Below are 17,265 nucleotides of genomic sequence, written 5' to 3' on the forward strand. Positions count from 1 at the left end.
AAACGTTTTCAGGGGAAACACTTTGTCTTTCTGGAAAGATGCGGCCAAACGCTGAACACGGCGCGCGCGCTGTGTTGACAAGCGAGCCGTCATTGCCACTGAGTCGAGCTGTATTCCCAGAAAGGAAGCTGACTGACGGGGCAGCAGTGAGCTCTTGGTCCAATTGACCGTGAGACCCAGGTTTTCCAGATGACTGAGTAGCACAGCTCTGTGAGACACAAGTTCCGCCTCTGATTGTGCTAAAATCAGCCAATCGTCCAGATAGTTCAATATTCGCATCCCCTGACACCTCAGGGGAGCGAGCGCCGCGTCCATGCACTTCGTAAATGTACGGGGTGCTAAAGACAGGCCGAACGGCAGGACGGTGTACTGATATACCTGACCGTCGAAGGCGAATCTCAAGAATGGCCTGTGACGGGGTATGATCTGAATCTGAAAGTACGCGTCTTTCAGATCGAGAGAAATGAACCAGTCCCTCGGGCGAATTTGCGCGAGGATTTGTCTGGTCGTGATCATTTTGAACGGTCTTTTCATAAGAGCTTTGTTCAAATGTCTCAGATCTAATATAGGTCTGAGCGCTCCGTCCTTCTTGGGCACGAGAAAATAACGGCTGTAAAAGCCTGACTCGCTCATAGAAGGACGTACTGGCTCTATCGCCCCCTTGCATAACAGTTTTGCTATTTCTGCGCGAAGTAGGTGTGCTACTTCTGGGTTCACGCTCGTCACTGTACGGGCTCGGAAGCGCGGGGGACGGCGAGCGAACTGCAGTGTATAGCCCTGTCTTACAACATTCAGCACCCATTCTGACACGCCCGGGATCGCTTCCCATGCTTTCGCACGCATAGCTAGGGGCAGAATGGTCTCCGTGTTCTGAGCGCCGCACTGCGCGGGCTCAAGAAACTGAAACGGAGGTATCAGCGCGGCGCGCGCGCCCTCGTTGGCTGAGTAATGCTGCTCGCTGACGGCAGCATCCTGCTGTTTCACATTCAGTAGCTCGGTCGCTAGGGACGGAGAACAATTTGTGGCGCGAACAGCGGTGCGCGTGAGCGGTGTTGGGGGTACAGTGTTTGTTAGTAAGCGTGAGCGCTCACAGGGCTCACATTCACAACACAGCCGGTTATACAATGGTATCCGCGTTCCGATCGCCGCACTGCGCGGGGTCGAGAGACTGTAGCGGAGGTATCAGCGAGGCGCGCGCGCGCGCTCTCGATGTCTGAATAAGGTGGCTCGCTGACAGCGGCAGCCGGCTGCATTACACCTAATGACTCGATCGCTTTGGACGGAGAACATTATGTGGCGAGAACAGCGGGGCGCGTGAGCGGCGCCGGGGTTACAGTGTTTATCAGTAAGTGTGAGTGCTCGTGAGCGCTCACATGGCTTACGCTGACAACACAGCCGGTTATACAATGGTATCCGCGTTCCGATCGCCGCACTGCGCGGGGGTCGAGAAACTGTAGCGGAGGTATCAGCGAGGCGCGCGCTCTCGATGTCTGTATAGGGCGGCCGGCTGTTTCACATTCAATGACTCGGCCGCTTTGGACGGAGAACATTTTGTGGCGCGAACAGCAAAGCGCGTGAGCGGCGTTAGCTTACAGTGTGTATCAGTAAGTGTGAGTGCTCGTAAGCAGTCACAGGGCTTACGTTCACAACACGGCCGGTAAACAAAGGTCTCCGCGTTCCGATCGCCGCACTGCGTGGGGTCGAGAAACTGTAGCGGAGGTATCAGCGAGGCGCGCGCGCTCTCGATGTCTGTATAGAGCTGGTAAGTCCCGCCCCCTCCGTAAAACCCCGCTGGACCTCAAAGTTGAAAAAGCGTCAATGCAAGTGAATGGGAGAAAATAATTATTTTCTGGTCCCGTTTGAATTGTGCCATGAATGTGAACATATGTTGTCTGTGAATTTTTTATATAATCTTTCATGTTACAAGTTTGACAGTATATGGTATGATTCGTCGGCTAGCAGTTGTGGAAAAGACATAACGAGAAAGACTACATGTCGCCTATGTGACGTCACCCCATAAAGTTGACTTACCCGTGGTTTTCGCCAACCTCAACGATTTTGTCCTCTCCCTGAAAGAAGGTGGTGAAGTGCACCAAAGACACAGCCATGTCTAGCGGGATCCGTGAGCTAGAGCCGTGTGCTAGTGGTGTTGACGTTTCAAACGCGTCGAAAGCAGCGAAGAGTTGTAGTCCACAAAGTGCTCTCACACAAAGTCTACCCGTATCAAACTTCTACCCGCTAAATTGTCGCATTCTTCACACGAAAGATTATATAAAAAATTCACAGACAACATATGTTCACATTCATGGCACAATTCAAACGGGACCAGAAAATAATTATTTTCTCCCATTCACTTGCATTGACGTTTTTTCAACTTTGAGGTCCAGCGGGGTTTTCGGAAGGGGCGGGACTTACCAGCTCTATAGGGCGGCCGGCTGCATTACACACCCAATGATTCGATCGCTTTGTACGGAATCATTCTGTGGCGAGAACGGCGGGGCGCGTGAGCGGCGCCGGGCTGCAGCATTATCAGTGAGTGTGAGTGCTCGTGAACGGTCACAGGGCTTACGTTCACAACACGACTGTTAAAGCTTTCGCCCCCTGGAATAACTGTGTAACAGAGCGGGCAGTGAGTAGGTGTGGGCACTGTAACGTGGGCACATATCCTACGTCTAACACTCGAGCGGCGCGTGCCCGCTTATGTGAGTGGGCTCTGTGACAGTGAGGGACACCGGGGGGGATCGTGCTTATGTGTAGGGTGAACACAGTGGCGTGGGCACATTTTCTACACTTGAAAACACCGTCGGCGTGAGCCGGAAAAACAGACATTACACTCTTTATGAGATTTATCTGGGTCGCCGTGGAAACGGCGTCTGTGTGCAGGCGAGCGGGTTAAGCAACTGGCTCGTTGGCTGCGGTATACACTACTGCAGTAGCCTTAGCTAAGGGGACTGGCAGAGCGGGTAACGTTAGGTTTGATGGCGGTCCGGCCGCGGCGGGACTCGCGCATCTTCTCCTCCGTGCGGCTGCTAGGAGGACTTCGCGGCTCAGGTTTCAACGCGATCTTGGGCCGGGGTCCCCGGGGGGGAGGCGGCTTGTGGCGGCTGTCAGAGCGCGATCTGTCGTCGCTGCGAAGAAGGTCCGTTGCAGGCCTTAGCGGGAGGGCAGACCTTGAGCGCCATCTTGCGGATGGCGGGCAGAAGTGCGCTGCGACCGCTTCTTCACTGGGGGAATTTGTATCCCAAAAGCAGCCATCATCGATGGTTCTCCGTCCACCTCATCCCCTGAGGCGACAGCAGTGAGGGCCGAGGCCGGCAGCTGCGTGTCGGGGGGGGGGGGGTCTCTGGGGGCGGCACTTCTGTTGCGCGGCCCGCCGAAGACAGCCGGAGTGACATCTTCAGCGTCGAACGCGGCAAGTCGAGCCCGCAGGGTCGACATTGGCAGTTCCTCGCAGTGAACGCAGCCTCTCGAAGACAGAGCGAGGGCTGCGTGGTCCTGTCTCAGGCGGAGAGCGCAGAAGATGGCGGTCTCCGTCGCTGAGCGGGAAAAACGAGGCATTTTGAAACAAACACCTCGTGCTCTTTTAGACACGTGCGTTGCAGCGGCGAACGCACGGAGAGGAAAATACATTATATCATAGACATAAAAAGGATATGACGCCGGATAGCGTAGCTGGCACGGACGGCTGAAGGTGGCGAAGACGGCCGGCTTCCTCAGGCGCTGTCCTAAGCTGGCTGGTCGCTGGATTCGACGGCGGCGGCTTCTCTCGGAGGTCAGCGTAGCGTAGAGCGTCGCTGAAGAGATTAAAATCGAGTGTTAGCAGCCTGAACTGCCCCTTATATACGCTAAGCCACTCCCATTTTGGCGGGCTTGGCCGCGTGAGGGCGCGGAGCGCCCTCATTGGGCGTGACGTCACGCCAGGGGCTCAGTGGTAGGCTGCAGCAGTTGCCGCGGAGCAGCCAATGAGCGCGCTAGATTGCCCGCTCTAGGTCTGACTGCTGCTGCACTGCGTTTACAAGATATGGAAATTTAAGGATAAATTTTGGCTTCAATATCTCGAGCAAAGAGACTTTACCCGGTGCGTACTTTCAGTACGCAGTACGAGAGAACCTCTCGTAAGAGAACAGCACAAAATATATGCCGTTTGATGGTGGATCGATTTGATGATCGACCTCTAGGGTCACACGCAGTTATCTTAGACTATAAACCTGCAAATTAGTGGGATTGCGTGCACTTGAATTACCTTTTATGAAACCACTTTAGCCCCAATTTATTTGTTAGGTTCATTCAAATCGGGTTTTGGAGTTTAATCCCCGCTTTTCTTAGCGTCTTTTATGGAACAACCCTCAGGGTTAGATGCTTCCATGTCGGATTTCCCTCTGATTTTGTCGTTTTGTGAACATGTCTCACTTGGCAAAATCACGATGACTGTTATAGTTTTAGCTTTTATTTTTATATATTCAGTTTTCGTTTTAAATCAAAATTGTAATCATATAGCATATGTGCTTTTGTCATTTCTATCCATTTATATATTTCTATTTAGATTTAATTAGTTTTTTTTTTACATTCTTATCCGTATTACTTTTAGTTATTTATTACAAGTTGCCAAGCAACATTTCTAATCTAATGTTTGCTGATTGATCATATTTCAAAATAAAACAAGATTTTCTGGAAAGTTAACAGAGTTCAGAAGGTATTTGCGAAGCAGGAATGTTGTCTATTAGTTTGCTGAATCATTTGACTTGTTTATGTTGCGAACTTTGACCAAATGCTTTTCCTACTTTCTCCACTAGGGGTCCCTATAAGAGTATAAAGCAAGTGTGTAAGACGCCATATTCGCCAAAGAGCGGCAAATCACCAGTCACCAAGATTCAAACAAAGACAGGACACTAGGCCTTTAACTCAAGGACTGAACCTGAGGTGATAGAAACATATTTATGTATCTTTCAATAAAATGTAAGTTATAAAACAGTATAGGCTAACATTAGTCATGCGCATATTAACAACTCTCCAGTGTAATACAGGATCCCGCTAGGTACAACTAGTCATAAAGTACAAAAGGTCATCGCATTTCAATTATGTTATCTAGGGGCCGCTTAAAAAAAATAGCTTTATCATAGCTCTGGTTCAGTCGGTGTCATTTCTAGTTATTATTGCGTGACAGAATACCAAGTAAGACTTCACATAACCACCCACTTTATTTACCGACTATTTAGGCTACTGCTTGCATTTGAGAAATGAGGACAGACAAAGTATTCAGGTTTAATTCTAGGAAATGTCTGTCACACCATAAATAGGTGCACATGTTAGGACAAAATAACACCCTTTTCTTCATAGCAACACTGGAATGAATGAGAGTGCAGCAATAAACCAGAGCCGAGACCACATGATTCCTGATATAATGAACCCAGAAATCTGGTCCGGACTGGTTGCCTATCCGGTCTGATTTACAAGTTTCATTACGCCATTAATTATGGTTTTGGTTGTTATGCCTTAGCCTGATGCACAGGTTATGTTTGGTCTGTAGTGTAACAGCTGAGGCTGAAGAATGAGTAAGCAAGAATATATACACTTACAATACAATATACGGTAATTAATAGGTGAATCTCATTAAGAAATGTTCAGGTGGGGCACATTTTACTGTGTGCGTGTGTGTGTGTGGTGTAAAATGTATCTTAAAACAGAATAAAATCTCATTCACATTGCTGTAATTGAGGAAAAAAGAACATTTGTGAAATATAGCTCATGTATAAGTCATGACAAATTTTATATAAATATAAGTATATTTTAATACATTTGTATCATTTATAATATATCATTTTCCTTCATTTCTTTAAGCTAAACACTTTTTTCTTCAGATTTTCTGAATACTACTGAATAAGGAAATGGTTCTCCATTAGCACTGGTCACTGTTCACACGTATGCAGGTATTTATAACTACAAGTTATAATGAATGGTACAGCGTGGTTCTGCAAAAGGGGGTCAGTGTTCTCTAGATCGCTGACCCCATCTGTCACATTCAGGGGGGTTGGACCAAACAATCGATGCTTGTGAAAGTCCTGCATGCCTCTGATAGAGGACACAGGACATTCACACACAAACAGAGAGAGTGAGGGAAGTACATACACACTAGCATTTTCATATATCATTTCATTGTCAGCAAAGTACAAAAGTGTTTTTGCTTTCATCCGCCTTGCGCCATCGTTCAAACACAGGAGGAGGAAGCCTTCGAGGGATAGTTCACCCAAAAATGTAAATGATCCCATGATTTACTCACCCTCAAGCCATTCTAGGTGTATATGACCATCTTCTTTGAGACGAACACAATCAGAGATAGATTTAAAAAATATCCTGGCTCTTCCTTGATTTATAATGGGAGTGAATGGGGGGTGAGATTTTGAAGCCCCAAAAAAATGCACCCATCCATCATAACAGTAATCCATACAGCTCTTTTTGGGGCTTCAAAATCTCACTAACATTATAAAGCTTGGAAGAGCCAGGATATTTTTAAATATAACTCTGTGTTCGTCTGAAAGAATATGGTCATTTACACCTTGGATGGCTTGAGGGTGTGTACTGTAAATCATGGTATAATTTAAATATTTTTGGGTGAACTACTAACCCTTATAATCGCTGTACAAGAAAGAGCAAAAGAAAGTCACCTGCTCTGTTAGGGTTTCACACTGTCGTTGCAAGTGAAAAGAGGAATGGTTGTTTGCGGTTTCCTGTCATATGAACTAAAGCTTCACTTCCAGATGTCAAGCAGACAAGTGCGTGGTACAGCGATTAAACGACTGTTTACACACATCGATCAGATGCGTTTCCCATGGCCCGTTCAAACAGGACGTGTTGCACTGCAGTGCAAAATATTAACAAGGATAAAACTAAAGTTAGAAAAAAAAATCTAGATAACCTTAGCTGTGACTTAACTTAAAGCTTGTATTTTAATCAGTAATATGTCATGTTGCATTTCACTTTTGAATACCGTTTCTTCGTTGACTTTGCTGCATTTATTGATGGCTGATTCTTCTTCTTCTTCTGTGGTGCTTTCTGGGATCTTCTTCCTCAGTCTTAGAGTCTAGAACAGAAGAACAGAAACATTTCAGATAAACTCTAATGATCATGTTAAATGAGATGAGATTCATTCGTGTTCAATTTGTGTTAGGAATTTGTTTGTATTCCTATATATTTGATTCATGGCCTGACTCTGAGATAAAACAACCTGTCTGACAACAGAGGCAAATGACGAGTTGAAGCAGGTGCCATTTGAGTGGTCATGTGATATCAACATGGTGGGCACCACAAAGTGACCTGCTTCCATAGACAGTATATAAACTGGACACAGCGTTTAAATAGGTTTCAACGGAGAGAAGTGAAGTCAATTAGAAGCACTCACTTCCTGATCGCCAGGCGAACTGCGCAGGCTCAAACTGAGCTTGACGACGTAGATGTGACGTGAGCAACCTGTAGGTCTTCTAGTTGCTGTGCCGAGAGAAATCTGAATCATTCCCTTCCGAATCTCGCAGAGACGGAGAGCGTGAGTATTAGCTGTCCATGAGCTAGCAGAGGGAGCAACTTTATCACTCTCTATGGGCTTCTCCCTTGACTTTATGCCTCCACGTCCCCCGATTGCTTGCGAGCTTCTCTGCCTGTCCATACGGTAATTTCTCGACTTGTGCGACAGAGTCGCGCGGTTATGGCGCGATCGTTAGCCTATTTTTACAAAAACTGCTTCTACGGGGCCATAACGTAAGATACAAGGTAATGGAGCCTTTTATACATTTTCGTGTTTCTTAAGAAATAAACAATGGACAAACGGTGTCTTTAAACGCCTCAGATGTAAAGTTATTCGCTGTCAAAGTGACGCCAAAATGAATGGGAGTCAATGGAATGCTAACAGCAGGTGGGGGTCCGCTAGCCAATGGCGGCGCCCGGGGAAGCTTCAGTGTCTTCCGGAAAACTGCCCCCCTGCCTGCTTCATGTAAAAGAAAATAACTTTTATTAGGCTAATAATGATGATATGACTTTAATTACCAAGTAAACATTTAATGTTAATAATAAGTTATCAAAACTCTCACTGCTCTTAGTTTACTTCTTTGTTCTTTATTACGGACTTACTTGAATAACTATTTGAAAAGCTTGAAGCAATATTTAAGTCACTGAGAAATACTTGAAGACTTCATTCTATTGTTTTAATTGACTGTCAATAAACATACATAATTAACGGTTTAAATTAAGTGTGTTCAGTTCAAAAGCAATAATAGTTTTTAAAAACGAATAGTTTTTTATGTGGTATCAAAATTGCAAAATATTTATTGTACAAGTTGACAAATTATATAGTAAAGTCAGACCTGATGTTATTGAAATATATTAAATCAATAAAATGAATAACCAGCAAAAACAAAACATTAAATACTGCCAATAAAATAAAATGTAACAATCAGAGACAGTGTACTATAATAGTACACTATAATCATCCCCTTGATCCTTCATCCCCAAGTTGCTACAGGCCTATTTCAAAACTCTCTTTTCTCTCTAAGATATTAGAAAAAGTTGTTTCCTCCCAGTTACAGGCCTATTTAACAGCACATAACCTCTATGAGCCTTTCCAGTCTGGCTTTCTTCCGTTACACAGTACTGAAACAGCCCTGGTTAAGGTTCTTAACTATCTCCTCCAAGCTTCTGATTCTGGCGCTCTTAGCACTCTCCTTCTGTTAGACCTCAGCTCAGCTTTTGACACTGAAATACTCTTGTCACGGCTTTCAGCAATTGGAATTACTGGCACATCCTTTGACTGGTTTTCCTCTTATTTGACCGGGAGGCAACAATTTGTTATATACCAGAAGCACAAATCATCCACCAAATCCATCGATTCTGGTGTACCTCAAGGTTCTGTCTTGGGCCCTCTTCTTTTCACTATTTATATGTTACCAATTGAACAAATAATCAAACGCTATGGGTTTAACTTCCATTGTTATGCTGATGACATTTAAATTTATTTTATCACACCTCCCACCTCAGTGTTTACTCCGCCTACATTAACAACTTGCTTCAAGGAACTCGAGCTTTGGCTGGAGGCAAATTACCTCCATATGCTTTTTTCAAATTATATAAAAACGCTTTACAAATAAATGTGAATTTAATTGAATTGAACTATGGGAGCCAGGTCTTTCAGTGTTGTGGAGTGCTCTTCCTCAAGACATTCGTCAAGCATCCTAACTTCTCTCCTTCAAAAACAAATATTCTCTGAATATTACTCTTCAGCTCTTAGTCTGTAAATTGTACCTTGTTATGGAAATGTTATTTGTTTGAAACCCTCTTTGGATGTACCTCTAACCTAACTTTGTAAGCGCCCTCTGTATATTACCTTTCAGCCCAAAGTGTATACTTTATCGTTGATGTTTATTTGGTTCTGTTCCTTAAACCCATCTTTGGAAAGGCGCTATATAAAAAAAATATTATTATACAAATACAAAATCCCTTGTAAGTTGGATATGCTGTTTTTCAGAAATCTAACTCAATAAAATGCCAACAAAACACAAAATAAAAGTCCCTTACAAGTCAAAGCTGCTGTTTTTCAGAGAACCAAATCAATAAATACATTTAAAACCTAAAGATTAAGAGACGTTGTACTACAATAAGACATTCAAATGTGACAATATAAATTCCAACAATTTGACGCAGACGTGATTAGACTTTTTTCCACATATAAAACACACCAACCCTCACTGTCATCATACAACCACACAAAGTACACCACGCCTTATTCACGTGGTTCACACATCACAGTACACATTACGTCATGCCTCAACCCACAGGACGCAAGGGCCACTCGTATCTCCATAGGGTCACAAACACACCCTTCACATACTGTATGGCTTGGATGGTGGGACAGGTGAAATATTAAACAGATCTTGCATCGAACCATACCATTCTAAATGTTAAAAAGGTGATTAACCCTGCCCTCCTTCACACCTGCTCTCCCTCTCTCTCTCACACACACACGTTTTATGAGGACTCTCCAAACAATGATTTTATGTACAAACTTTGCATTCTATCCCCTAACCCTTACAGAAAACATGCAGCTTTTTTTTTTTTCCATTTTCAAAAAATTATTTAGAATGATTTTAACTCATGGAAACCAAAAGTTTGTCCCCAGAACGTCAAAAAGACCTGGACCATACACACACACACACACACACACACACACACGTGTGTTTTATGGGGATTCTCCATTTTATACAGTACAAACTATATTCCATCCCCTACCCATCACAGAAAGCTTCCTGCTTTTTCACTTTTTCAAAAAACATAATTTAGAATGATTTCTAAGTGGTTTTCCTCATGGGGACCAAAAAAAATTTCCCCCACGAGGACATTTTGTCCCCAGAACATTGGGATTCCCAGGACCACACACACATCTCCATGGCAACCTAACCCTAGCCATATGATCATACTACTGTACCAGAAGGTGTTTAACATGCCATAGAAGTTGATGGTTGAAGTGTTGCTGTTTGTGAAATTGTGCGTGACTAAGGCCTCCTGGGTGTGTACAATTTAAGCGGCACAAACTTACTCAGAGGTGACATGGTATTGGATGATATTTATTCAATTGTACTCAGACCTATATGAAATTTCAATAAGTTTCATACAATTCGTTTATAAAATATGCATATGCAAATGTTTTGAGCTACCAGTAAGAACATTCAAATTTACTCTGATTCTCATTGGAAACTATCCACAATAAATGTGAAAATTGGTGTGAAATTTAAAATGTATTCTGTCACTAAAATGAGAATGAAAATGAGGGATTCATTAGATTTGAGCGCTGTGGCATGGGAATTCTCCATCAGTGAGTTCACTTTACAGGGTCAGGTGCTTTGATGGAGTAATTGTGCAGTTTAATGTGCTTGAGAGATGTTTTTCCCCAGTGCAGTACTTATTTTATTGATGCAGTCTTATCTGGCAATGTTGTAAATACAAAGTCATTTGGGAATTTCTATTTTGCAAAACACCTTGTCCTAACAGCAAGTGATATTTTTTAAAGTTTTGAATCACTAGCACAAGTAATGATATTTGTATTAGAAGAATAACAGTAAAAGTTTAGGGTTGGTAAAATTTGTTGCTGTTTTTTTATGCTCACCAAGGTGAAATTTATATGACCAAACATGCAGTGAAAACGTTAATATTACGAAATATTATTACAATTAAAAAATAACTGTTTTCTACTTTAATATATTTTAAAATGTAATTTATTCCTGTGATGCAAAGCTGAATTTTCAGCATCATTACTCCAGTCTTGAGTGTCACATGATCCTTCAGAAATCATTCTAATATGCTGATTTGCTGCTCAAACATTTTTTTTTATTATTATTATCAACATTGAAAAAAAAAATTGAGGAATATTTTTGAGGAAACCATGATACATGTTTTTCAGGATTCTTTGATGAATAGAAAATTCAAAACATTATAAATGTATTTACTGTCACTGTTGATTAATTAATGAATGTGTCCTTGCTGAAAAAAAAGGTTTAATTTAAAAGTAAAAGTACTTATTTTTAATTTTTAAAAAATTATTGAAATAAATTGTAGTTTTGAACAGTAGTGTCCACACATATTGAATATTGAAAGTGGGCTCCTTGCAGATACAAACTAAATCACATTCTTCTCATGGTGAGCAAAGCAGAAAGAGCAAAACAGACGTGCCTGACCAGATATTCCAGATGACTGTGGATCCAAACATCACAAACATGCAAACTCATCTTACAATACATTTTTGTTGACACTGACACGCGCTAAAGCTTAGAATCAGTCCATTTTGTTATTGTCACACGTAATTCACTGTAATGCTTAACTTACAGCCTAGCAAAACTCTTATACAACAATTTTATAAAAATACAGCACCATATCAAGTGGAAATTTAGTTTTATTGCACCCTAGATACACTTAGCACACAGTATGCATACGTGCCTGCTGGGGTGTTTTACTGTTTACAAAGAGCCACGCCAATCATTAGTCTAGAAATACACACAAACCAAATGCAAAAAGAGGATTGGGGAATTTTACCACTTGAGGGATTAAACTCCATCAGTTGTCATAGTGACATTAAATCGAGGGACATGTAGAAAGCAAATATGTAAAATGACATTAATCTGATTTTGTTTTACACCATGAAGAAACATTCACACACACAGAAATTAACACTTAACCAGTGCCAATAGGACAATACACAAGAGATTGTATCCAGAAACAAACAATTGTCGTTATAGATACGGTCACTATCGTAGCACTGAAGTCACTGAAAAAACTTGCAAGACAGGCCTTTCACACAATACAAACCAGATCAGAAAGCACAGGTCACATGAAACGATTCAATCTGGCATGCAGCACATGCATGTTGACATCTTGATTACATGCTTTCAAGTGAACAATACGTAAACATCCAAGTACCAAACTTAGAAACTGTCAAAAAGACAGCATTATCTGATCTTTATCAACTTTATGACTAGCAGGTTTCCTGAACACGACTCTCAATAACACTTTACGTGGCGTTTTTGAGTTCATGGTCAAAGAGGCACCGCAAATTGACTGTGAATGACAGCAAATCATTTGCCTTTATAGCTCAAAATAGTTTTGTATTAGTGGGTGTGATACGAGATGTGTACTGCCCTTTTGTCGAGGTGCTGAAGCGAGAACCGGCTGAAGAAGCCTTTAGGAAAAGCAGGGCAAGATGTAGCTTGGAAAAGTCCTTAAGAAGGACTTATCTAAGGGTTATAAGGAAGGAAATTAAAATGAAACCGTAAAAGCTTGGGTGGGGTAAGGCCGATTAGGTCCTAGTTACAAAGTATGAGACTTGGAATATATGGTTAGAGCAAGTTGCAAATGTTCAGAGGAGATGGCAGCTGTAGGGTTGGTTAAGGTTAATGGTCCCATAACTCAGACGGCTGGTTGGGGGGTCTATCAAAGTTCTCTGATCTGTGGTGCAGAAGATGGTTTGAGCTCAACAGGACTGCAGGGTAAAGAGGCTTCAAAGGGATTGTCTACAGCTCATTCTGCGAAAATGCTGCCAAGGATAAGGTTGCTATTGGACTCCAAATAAACACAGTAGTTGACAGTCCATGGACGATTTCAATCAACATTAAGATTTTTTAGGTGTATGTGAAATTTAAGAAAATTGGGCATATTTTTATAGCTATTCTTAAACATTCCATTAATAATTCATTCTAAAAGGTCCAGTGACATGAATTAAAATTAAGGAAAAAAATGTATAATATAATTTTTATACATACATCTGATTTTTACTGGATGGAAGGTTACATTACATTGTGTCCAAGTGGGTGAATATGGCTTAGCATGTGGATAAGTATTAGTAAGCAATGCCTGTAAAAGTTGTTAAAGGCGACTTCCATGGTCAGAGGACTGGAATGGATAAACCTAAACTTGGCCATGTATCCAGAGCGTTGTATTGTCTTTATATTTAGTCAGACCACTTTATCCATACAACAAAACCACAACACAGAGACTCCCCTCACCATTGAAATTCTGAGAAAGAAAAAAAAGATCACCACAAAACTTCACCACTTCCTATTTACATTTGTATGGTCTATTCCTTTGTTATATTTCTTCACAGTTAATTAACCCTAAACAAACTTCTGCAATCAAATCATGCATTCATGATCCCCTCTTGGTAAAAGCACACAACGCAACCCACCACCTATCGTGAGTACCATTCTACATTATATCTTATTACTGTAAAAGGGTGCTTAGTTACAGAAGAGAGACTTTCCAATTGTCCTTTGGGGAATATCTCATTGAGAGAAATTTGGATGAGGTTAGTATTCCTTTGTAGTGGTTACAGAGGGTTTTTAATGGTCGATGTGGATGTCTAGACAGCACAAATGTATTGCAGAGTCCTTGTTGTTATGAAAGAAGAAATAAAAAGAGGAAGTATAAAAACCCGGATGTTGTCATTTTCAACATTCAGTGAAAGCACTGTGTGACTATGTCTGAAGCTCTGCCTGATGACCAGCAGAGTGGAATGTATGAAAATACAGACATAAGTCATTACACCTAGATGGCATTATTTTCCGGTGTGGTATGCAAATATCCAATTGACTACTATCCAAGTAACAACAGCTGCACTGGCAGATATAAAATCAAGTGACAGCATAGTTTTCAGGGTTACCCTATATTTGGGCTTGGCCGACTGTGGAGCATGAAGTTCTTTCAAATCCTATCTATCCAGACGGATCCAGATATAACGGATCAACAGGATTCCATGGATGCAGGCATATCCTTCTACGTTTTTTGGTGAGATTCGAAACTAGATGCGTGGCAAATAAAGTCATCAATGAGATTTGAGACAGTGGTGAAATGCAGAAAATGCATGTTAAGGGCAAGAAGAAGGAGGCTGGCGTGGACTGGCATGGGGGCTAAAAGAATTCCTCTGGGAGAACAATAAGGCTTCTTTATGGAGCAGTAAGAATCCGGGACACTGAATGAGAGAGACGCACATACATACAGAAAGAGTTACGAGAACAAAAGCTTGAAGGACAGAGGAAGAGGGCTCAGGCTGGCACAATCCGAACAGTGGCAGTGTGTGGAATGGTGTTGGGGCGGCTGCAAGAGTACGGCTGGGGGTTGAGAGCCTCAGATACATACATTCAAAAGGGCACCAAGGCCATCAGAATAACCTAACCAAACCTTAATTAGCTTAACCCTGTACTGAGTCACTCCCAGTCAATAGTAATTCTTATCAATTTGCAAACCCACCACATTCCCCAGATAGAGATGTACTGTACAGGAACAAATGTGACCACATACCAACTAATGAAAAAACACACCCATTTTGTTCTCGGTAAGTGAACAGGAGCAAATTGCATACATTTGGAATGGTTAAAAATCAGTTTAGCATTAACAAATGTGTGGGAAGAGAGAAATTGAGAATGTTTGGTATGAATTATCTTTGTAAAAGCATAGATGCTAGTTTGGATGCTTCCACCTGAGTGATTGTTCCTCTAATGCTTGTACAAACGAGATGTTTGTTTATGTATCATTGACTGGCTAAGTCTGTGGTTTTTCCGAGAATGGTTTCAAGTAGAATAAAGTGCTACGGTCAAAATTCACATTGACATCGACTGACATTTTTGGGGTCTATTTAGATCAGGTTTGTACAATCCTGCTCCTGGAGGGCCAATGCCATGCTGAGTTTAGCTCCAAACCTAATTAAACACAGCACTTTAAGCTTTTCAGAATAACTAAACTTCCAGACAGGTATGTTGGGGCAGATTGGAACTATACTCTGAGACATTGGCCCTCCAGGAGGATTGGACACCCCTGAACTGCAAAAAAAAAAATGAATGCAACTTAATCTCTGCATAATCTTAATGCAACCTTAACAGGCATCATTCTGGAATTTCTTACAAAATGAGTGATAAAGTTAATGGTTCTTCAGAAACAAAAATGATGCTAGCTTAAAATAAGCTACGCCGCATTACCTCACCTGTTTCAACAGTGTTCAGGGTAAGAGGGTCACTTGACCCATGAGGATTATTTTAAGTTAATAATTAACCATTATCCAATCGGTGCCAGGATACACAGTTGGACGGACTGATCTTGATAAGAGCCAGTAACTGATGGACTATCCCAAGCTGTCGAAAACATCAGCCATGTGAAGTGTCACTGATTTGGGGCAGATGTAAAACATTTGGCTTGTGTTATTCAGAGCAACACTTATGTAAATTTGCAGACAGAAGTCCCTCGACAACCTGTCCAATTCCCAAAGCATCTCTCTCAACACACTGGTTGTATAAATTAATATTTGCTGATTCTCCAGCTAAATCTGATGCTCAGGTTTTAATTAATTCAAGTACAGTTGAATGAAGCAATGATGTGAGGTTGTCAAAGGTGAAGCATGGGAAAGTCTTCAAGCAGAAGAGCCAGGTTTCTTGCTCAACAAGCTTACACATATGTAAATGACTAAACAAAAGTACATGTTAATGCAAATGCCATGAACAAGCTTGGTTGCAGTATTTCACTTTTGGGCATACAATAAAACCCAATAATTACAACTCGCCTCTTGCTCTTAAAAATAGAAAAAAATTAGTTTACAATGAGGTACTTACAATGGAAGTGAAGGGGGAATTATTAAGGATTGCAAAGCAGAAATGTGAAGTTTGTGAAATTGTGAAACTGTAAGCCATCTTATAACTATACTATTGTAAATTTTACAAATCGGCCAATTTATTTCCATTTTAAGTGTCAATATAAACCAAAAGTAAAAAGAAAAGGAGGTACAAGCAGAAACATTTTTGTTTTTGGCAATCATCATAAATGCCGTTGATTGAGCTGAACCCAGAATATCCCTTTAAGATTTTGAATTCTGAGTTATTTGAAGCCATTCAAATCAATGCCTCTTTCCTCGTGCTTTCCTCTCTAAAGCATCACTCTACAAATGGTCCAGGATCTGCTTTTTAAACGCTTATCTTTGCTCAAAAAAGACACTAGTCCAAAGTCGAAACCGATCCCAGACCTGTGGATATGGAATTTTAAGTGGTAGGCGGGGAGACCCGTCTACTCTCACCATAAACAGGGATGTTGTTGGTTGGTAAGCTGCATCACCCAGAGAACTGGTGGAACCTGCTGGGGCAGATACTGGGACCATTTTCTCGCTCTCTTTTCTCTTTTCCTTAATTCCTTTCCTCGTTTACCAAGCCAAATTTAACATCAACGGTCAGCTTCATTATCCTGGATTTGGCAGATACAGTATAAGAAAGATTAGATGTCTGGGCAAGGGTGGGTATAGTCAAGCAAAGGTCGCTGTGACTATTCGCCATTATCTGTCCACATTATCTGTGACTATTCGGCAATACCAGTCAATTCTCATCTGATGATGACTATATACTTAAAATATATATATTACTTAAACCAGGTGTGTGTATTTGCATAGTGCAAAGGTTAAAAAAAAAAAAACGTGAAGGCTGTCCGCTTGTAAAAGGCGGCCATAAATCTACATGGAATAACAGAATTTTTTTCAGGTCCCTCCCTTCAAACAACAAATCATTTGCAGGTCTGCACACATGAGCTTGTCCTATCGTACAGAGTTCAGCAATCAAGAGCAGCATCACATGTAAAGACCTTCAATCCAGGAAGAGCATCAGCGAGGAGATTAGAAATATGTGCAACAGGATTAGCATGTCTGAAGTTCACAGATTCAAAACTCACTATCATTTTGCTACGTGTGCACCCTGGGCACTTCTTTTCCAA

The 17,265-nt window shown here is 41.8% G+C and overlaps 1 protein-coding gene across 1 annotated transcript in view; it reads right to left on the reverse strand.

Moving 5' to 3' along the window:
- fa2h (fatty acid 2-hydroxylase) overlaps window positions 1-17,265 on the reverse strand; it is a 33,972-nt gene that overhangs the window by 8,660 nt on the left and 8,047 nt on the right. The window contains exon 2 of the mRNA XM_079603674.1: window positions 6,986-7,078. Within this exon, the coding sequence (XP_079459800.1) occupies window positions 6,986-7,078 (93 nt within the window). The remainder of the gene's footprint in view (window positions 1-6,985; window positions 7,079-17,265) is intronic.

Source organism: Phoxinus phoxinus (genome assembly GCF_949152265.1).
Source record: "Phoxinus phoxinus genome assembly, chromosome: 25".
In the NCBI taxonomy this organism is placed as follows: Eukaryota; Metazoa; Chordata; class Actinopteri; order Cypriniformes; family Leuciscidae; genus Phoxinus; species Phoxinus phoxinus.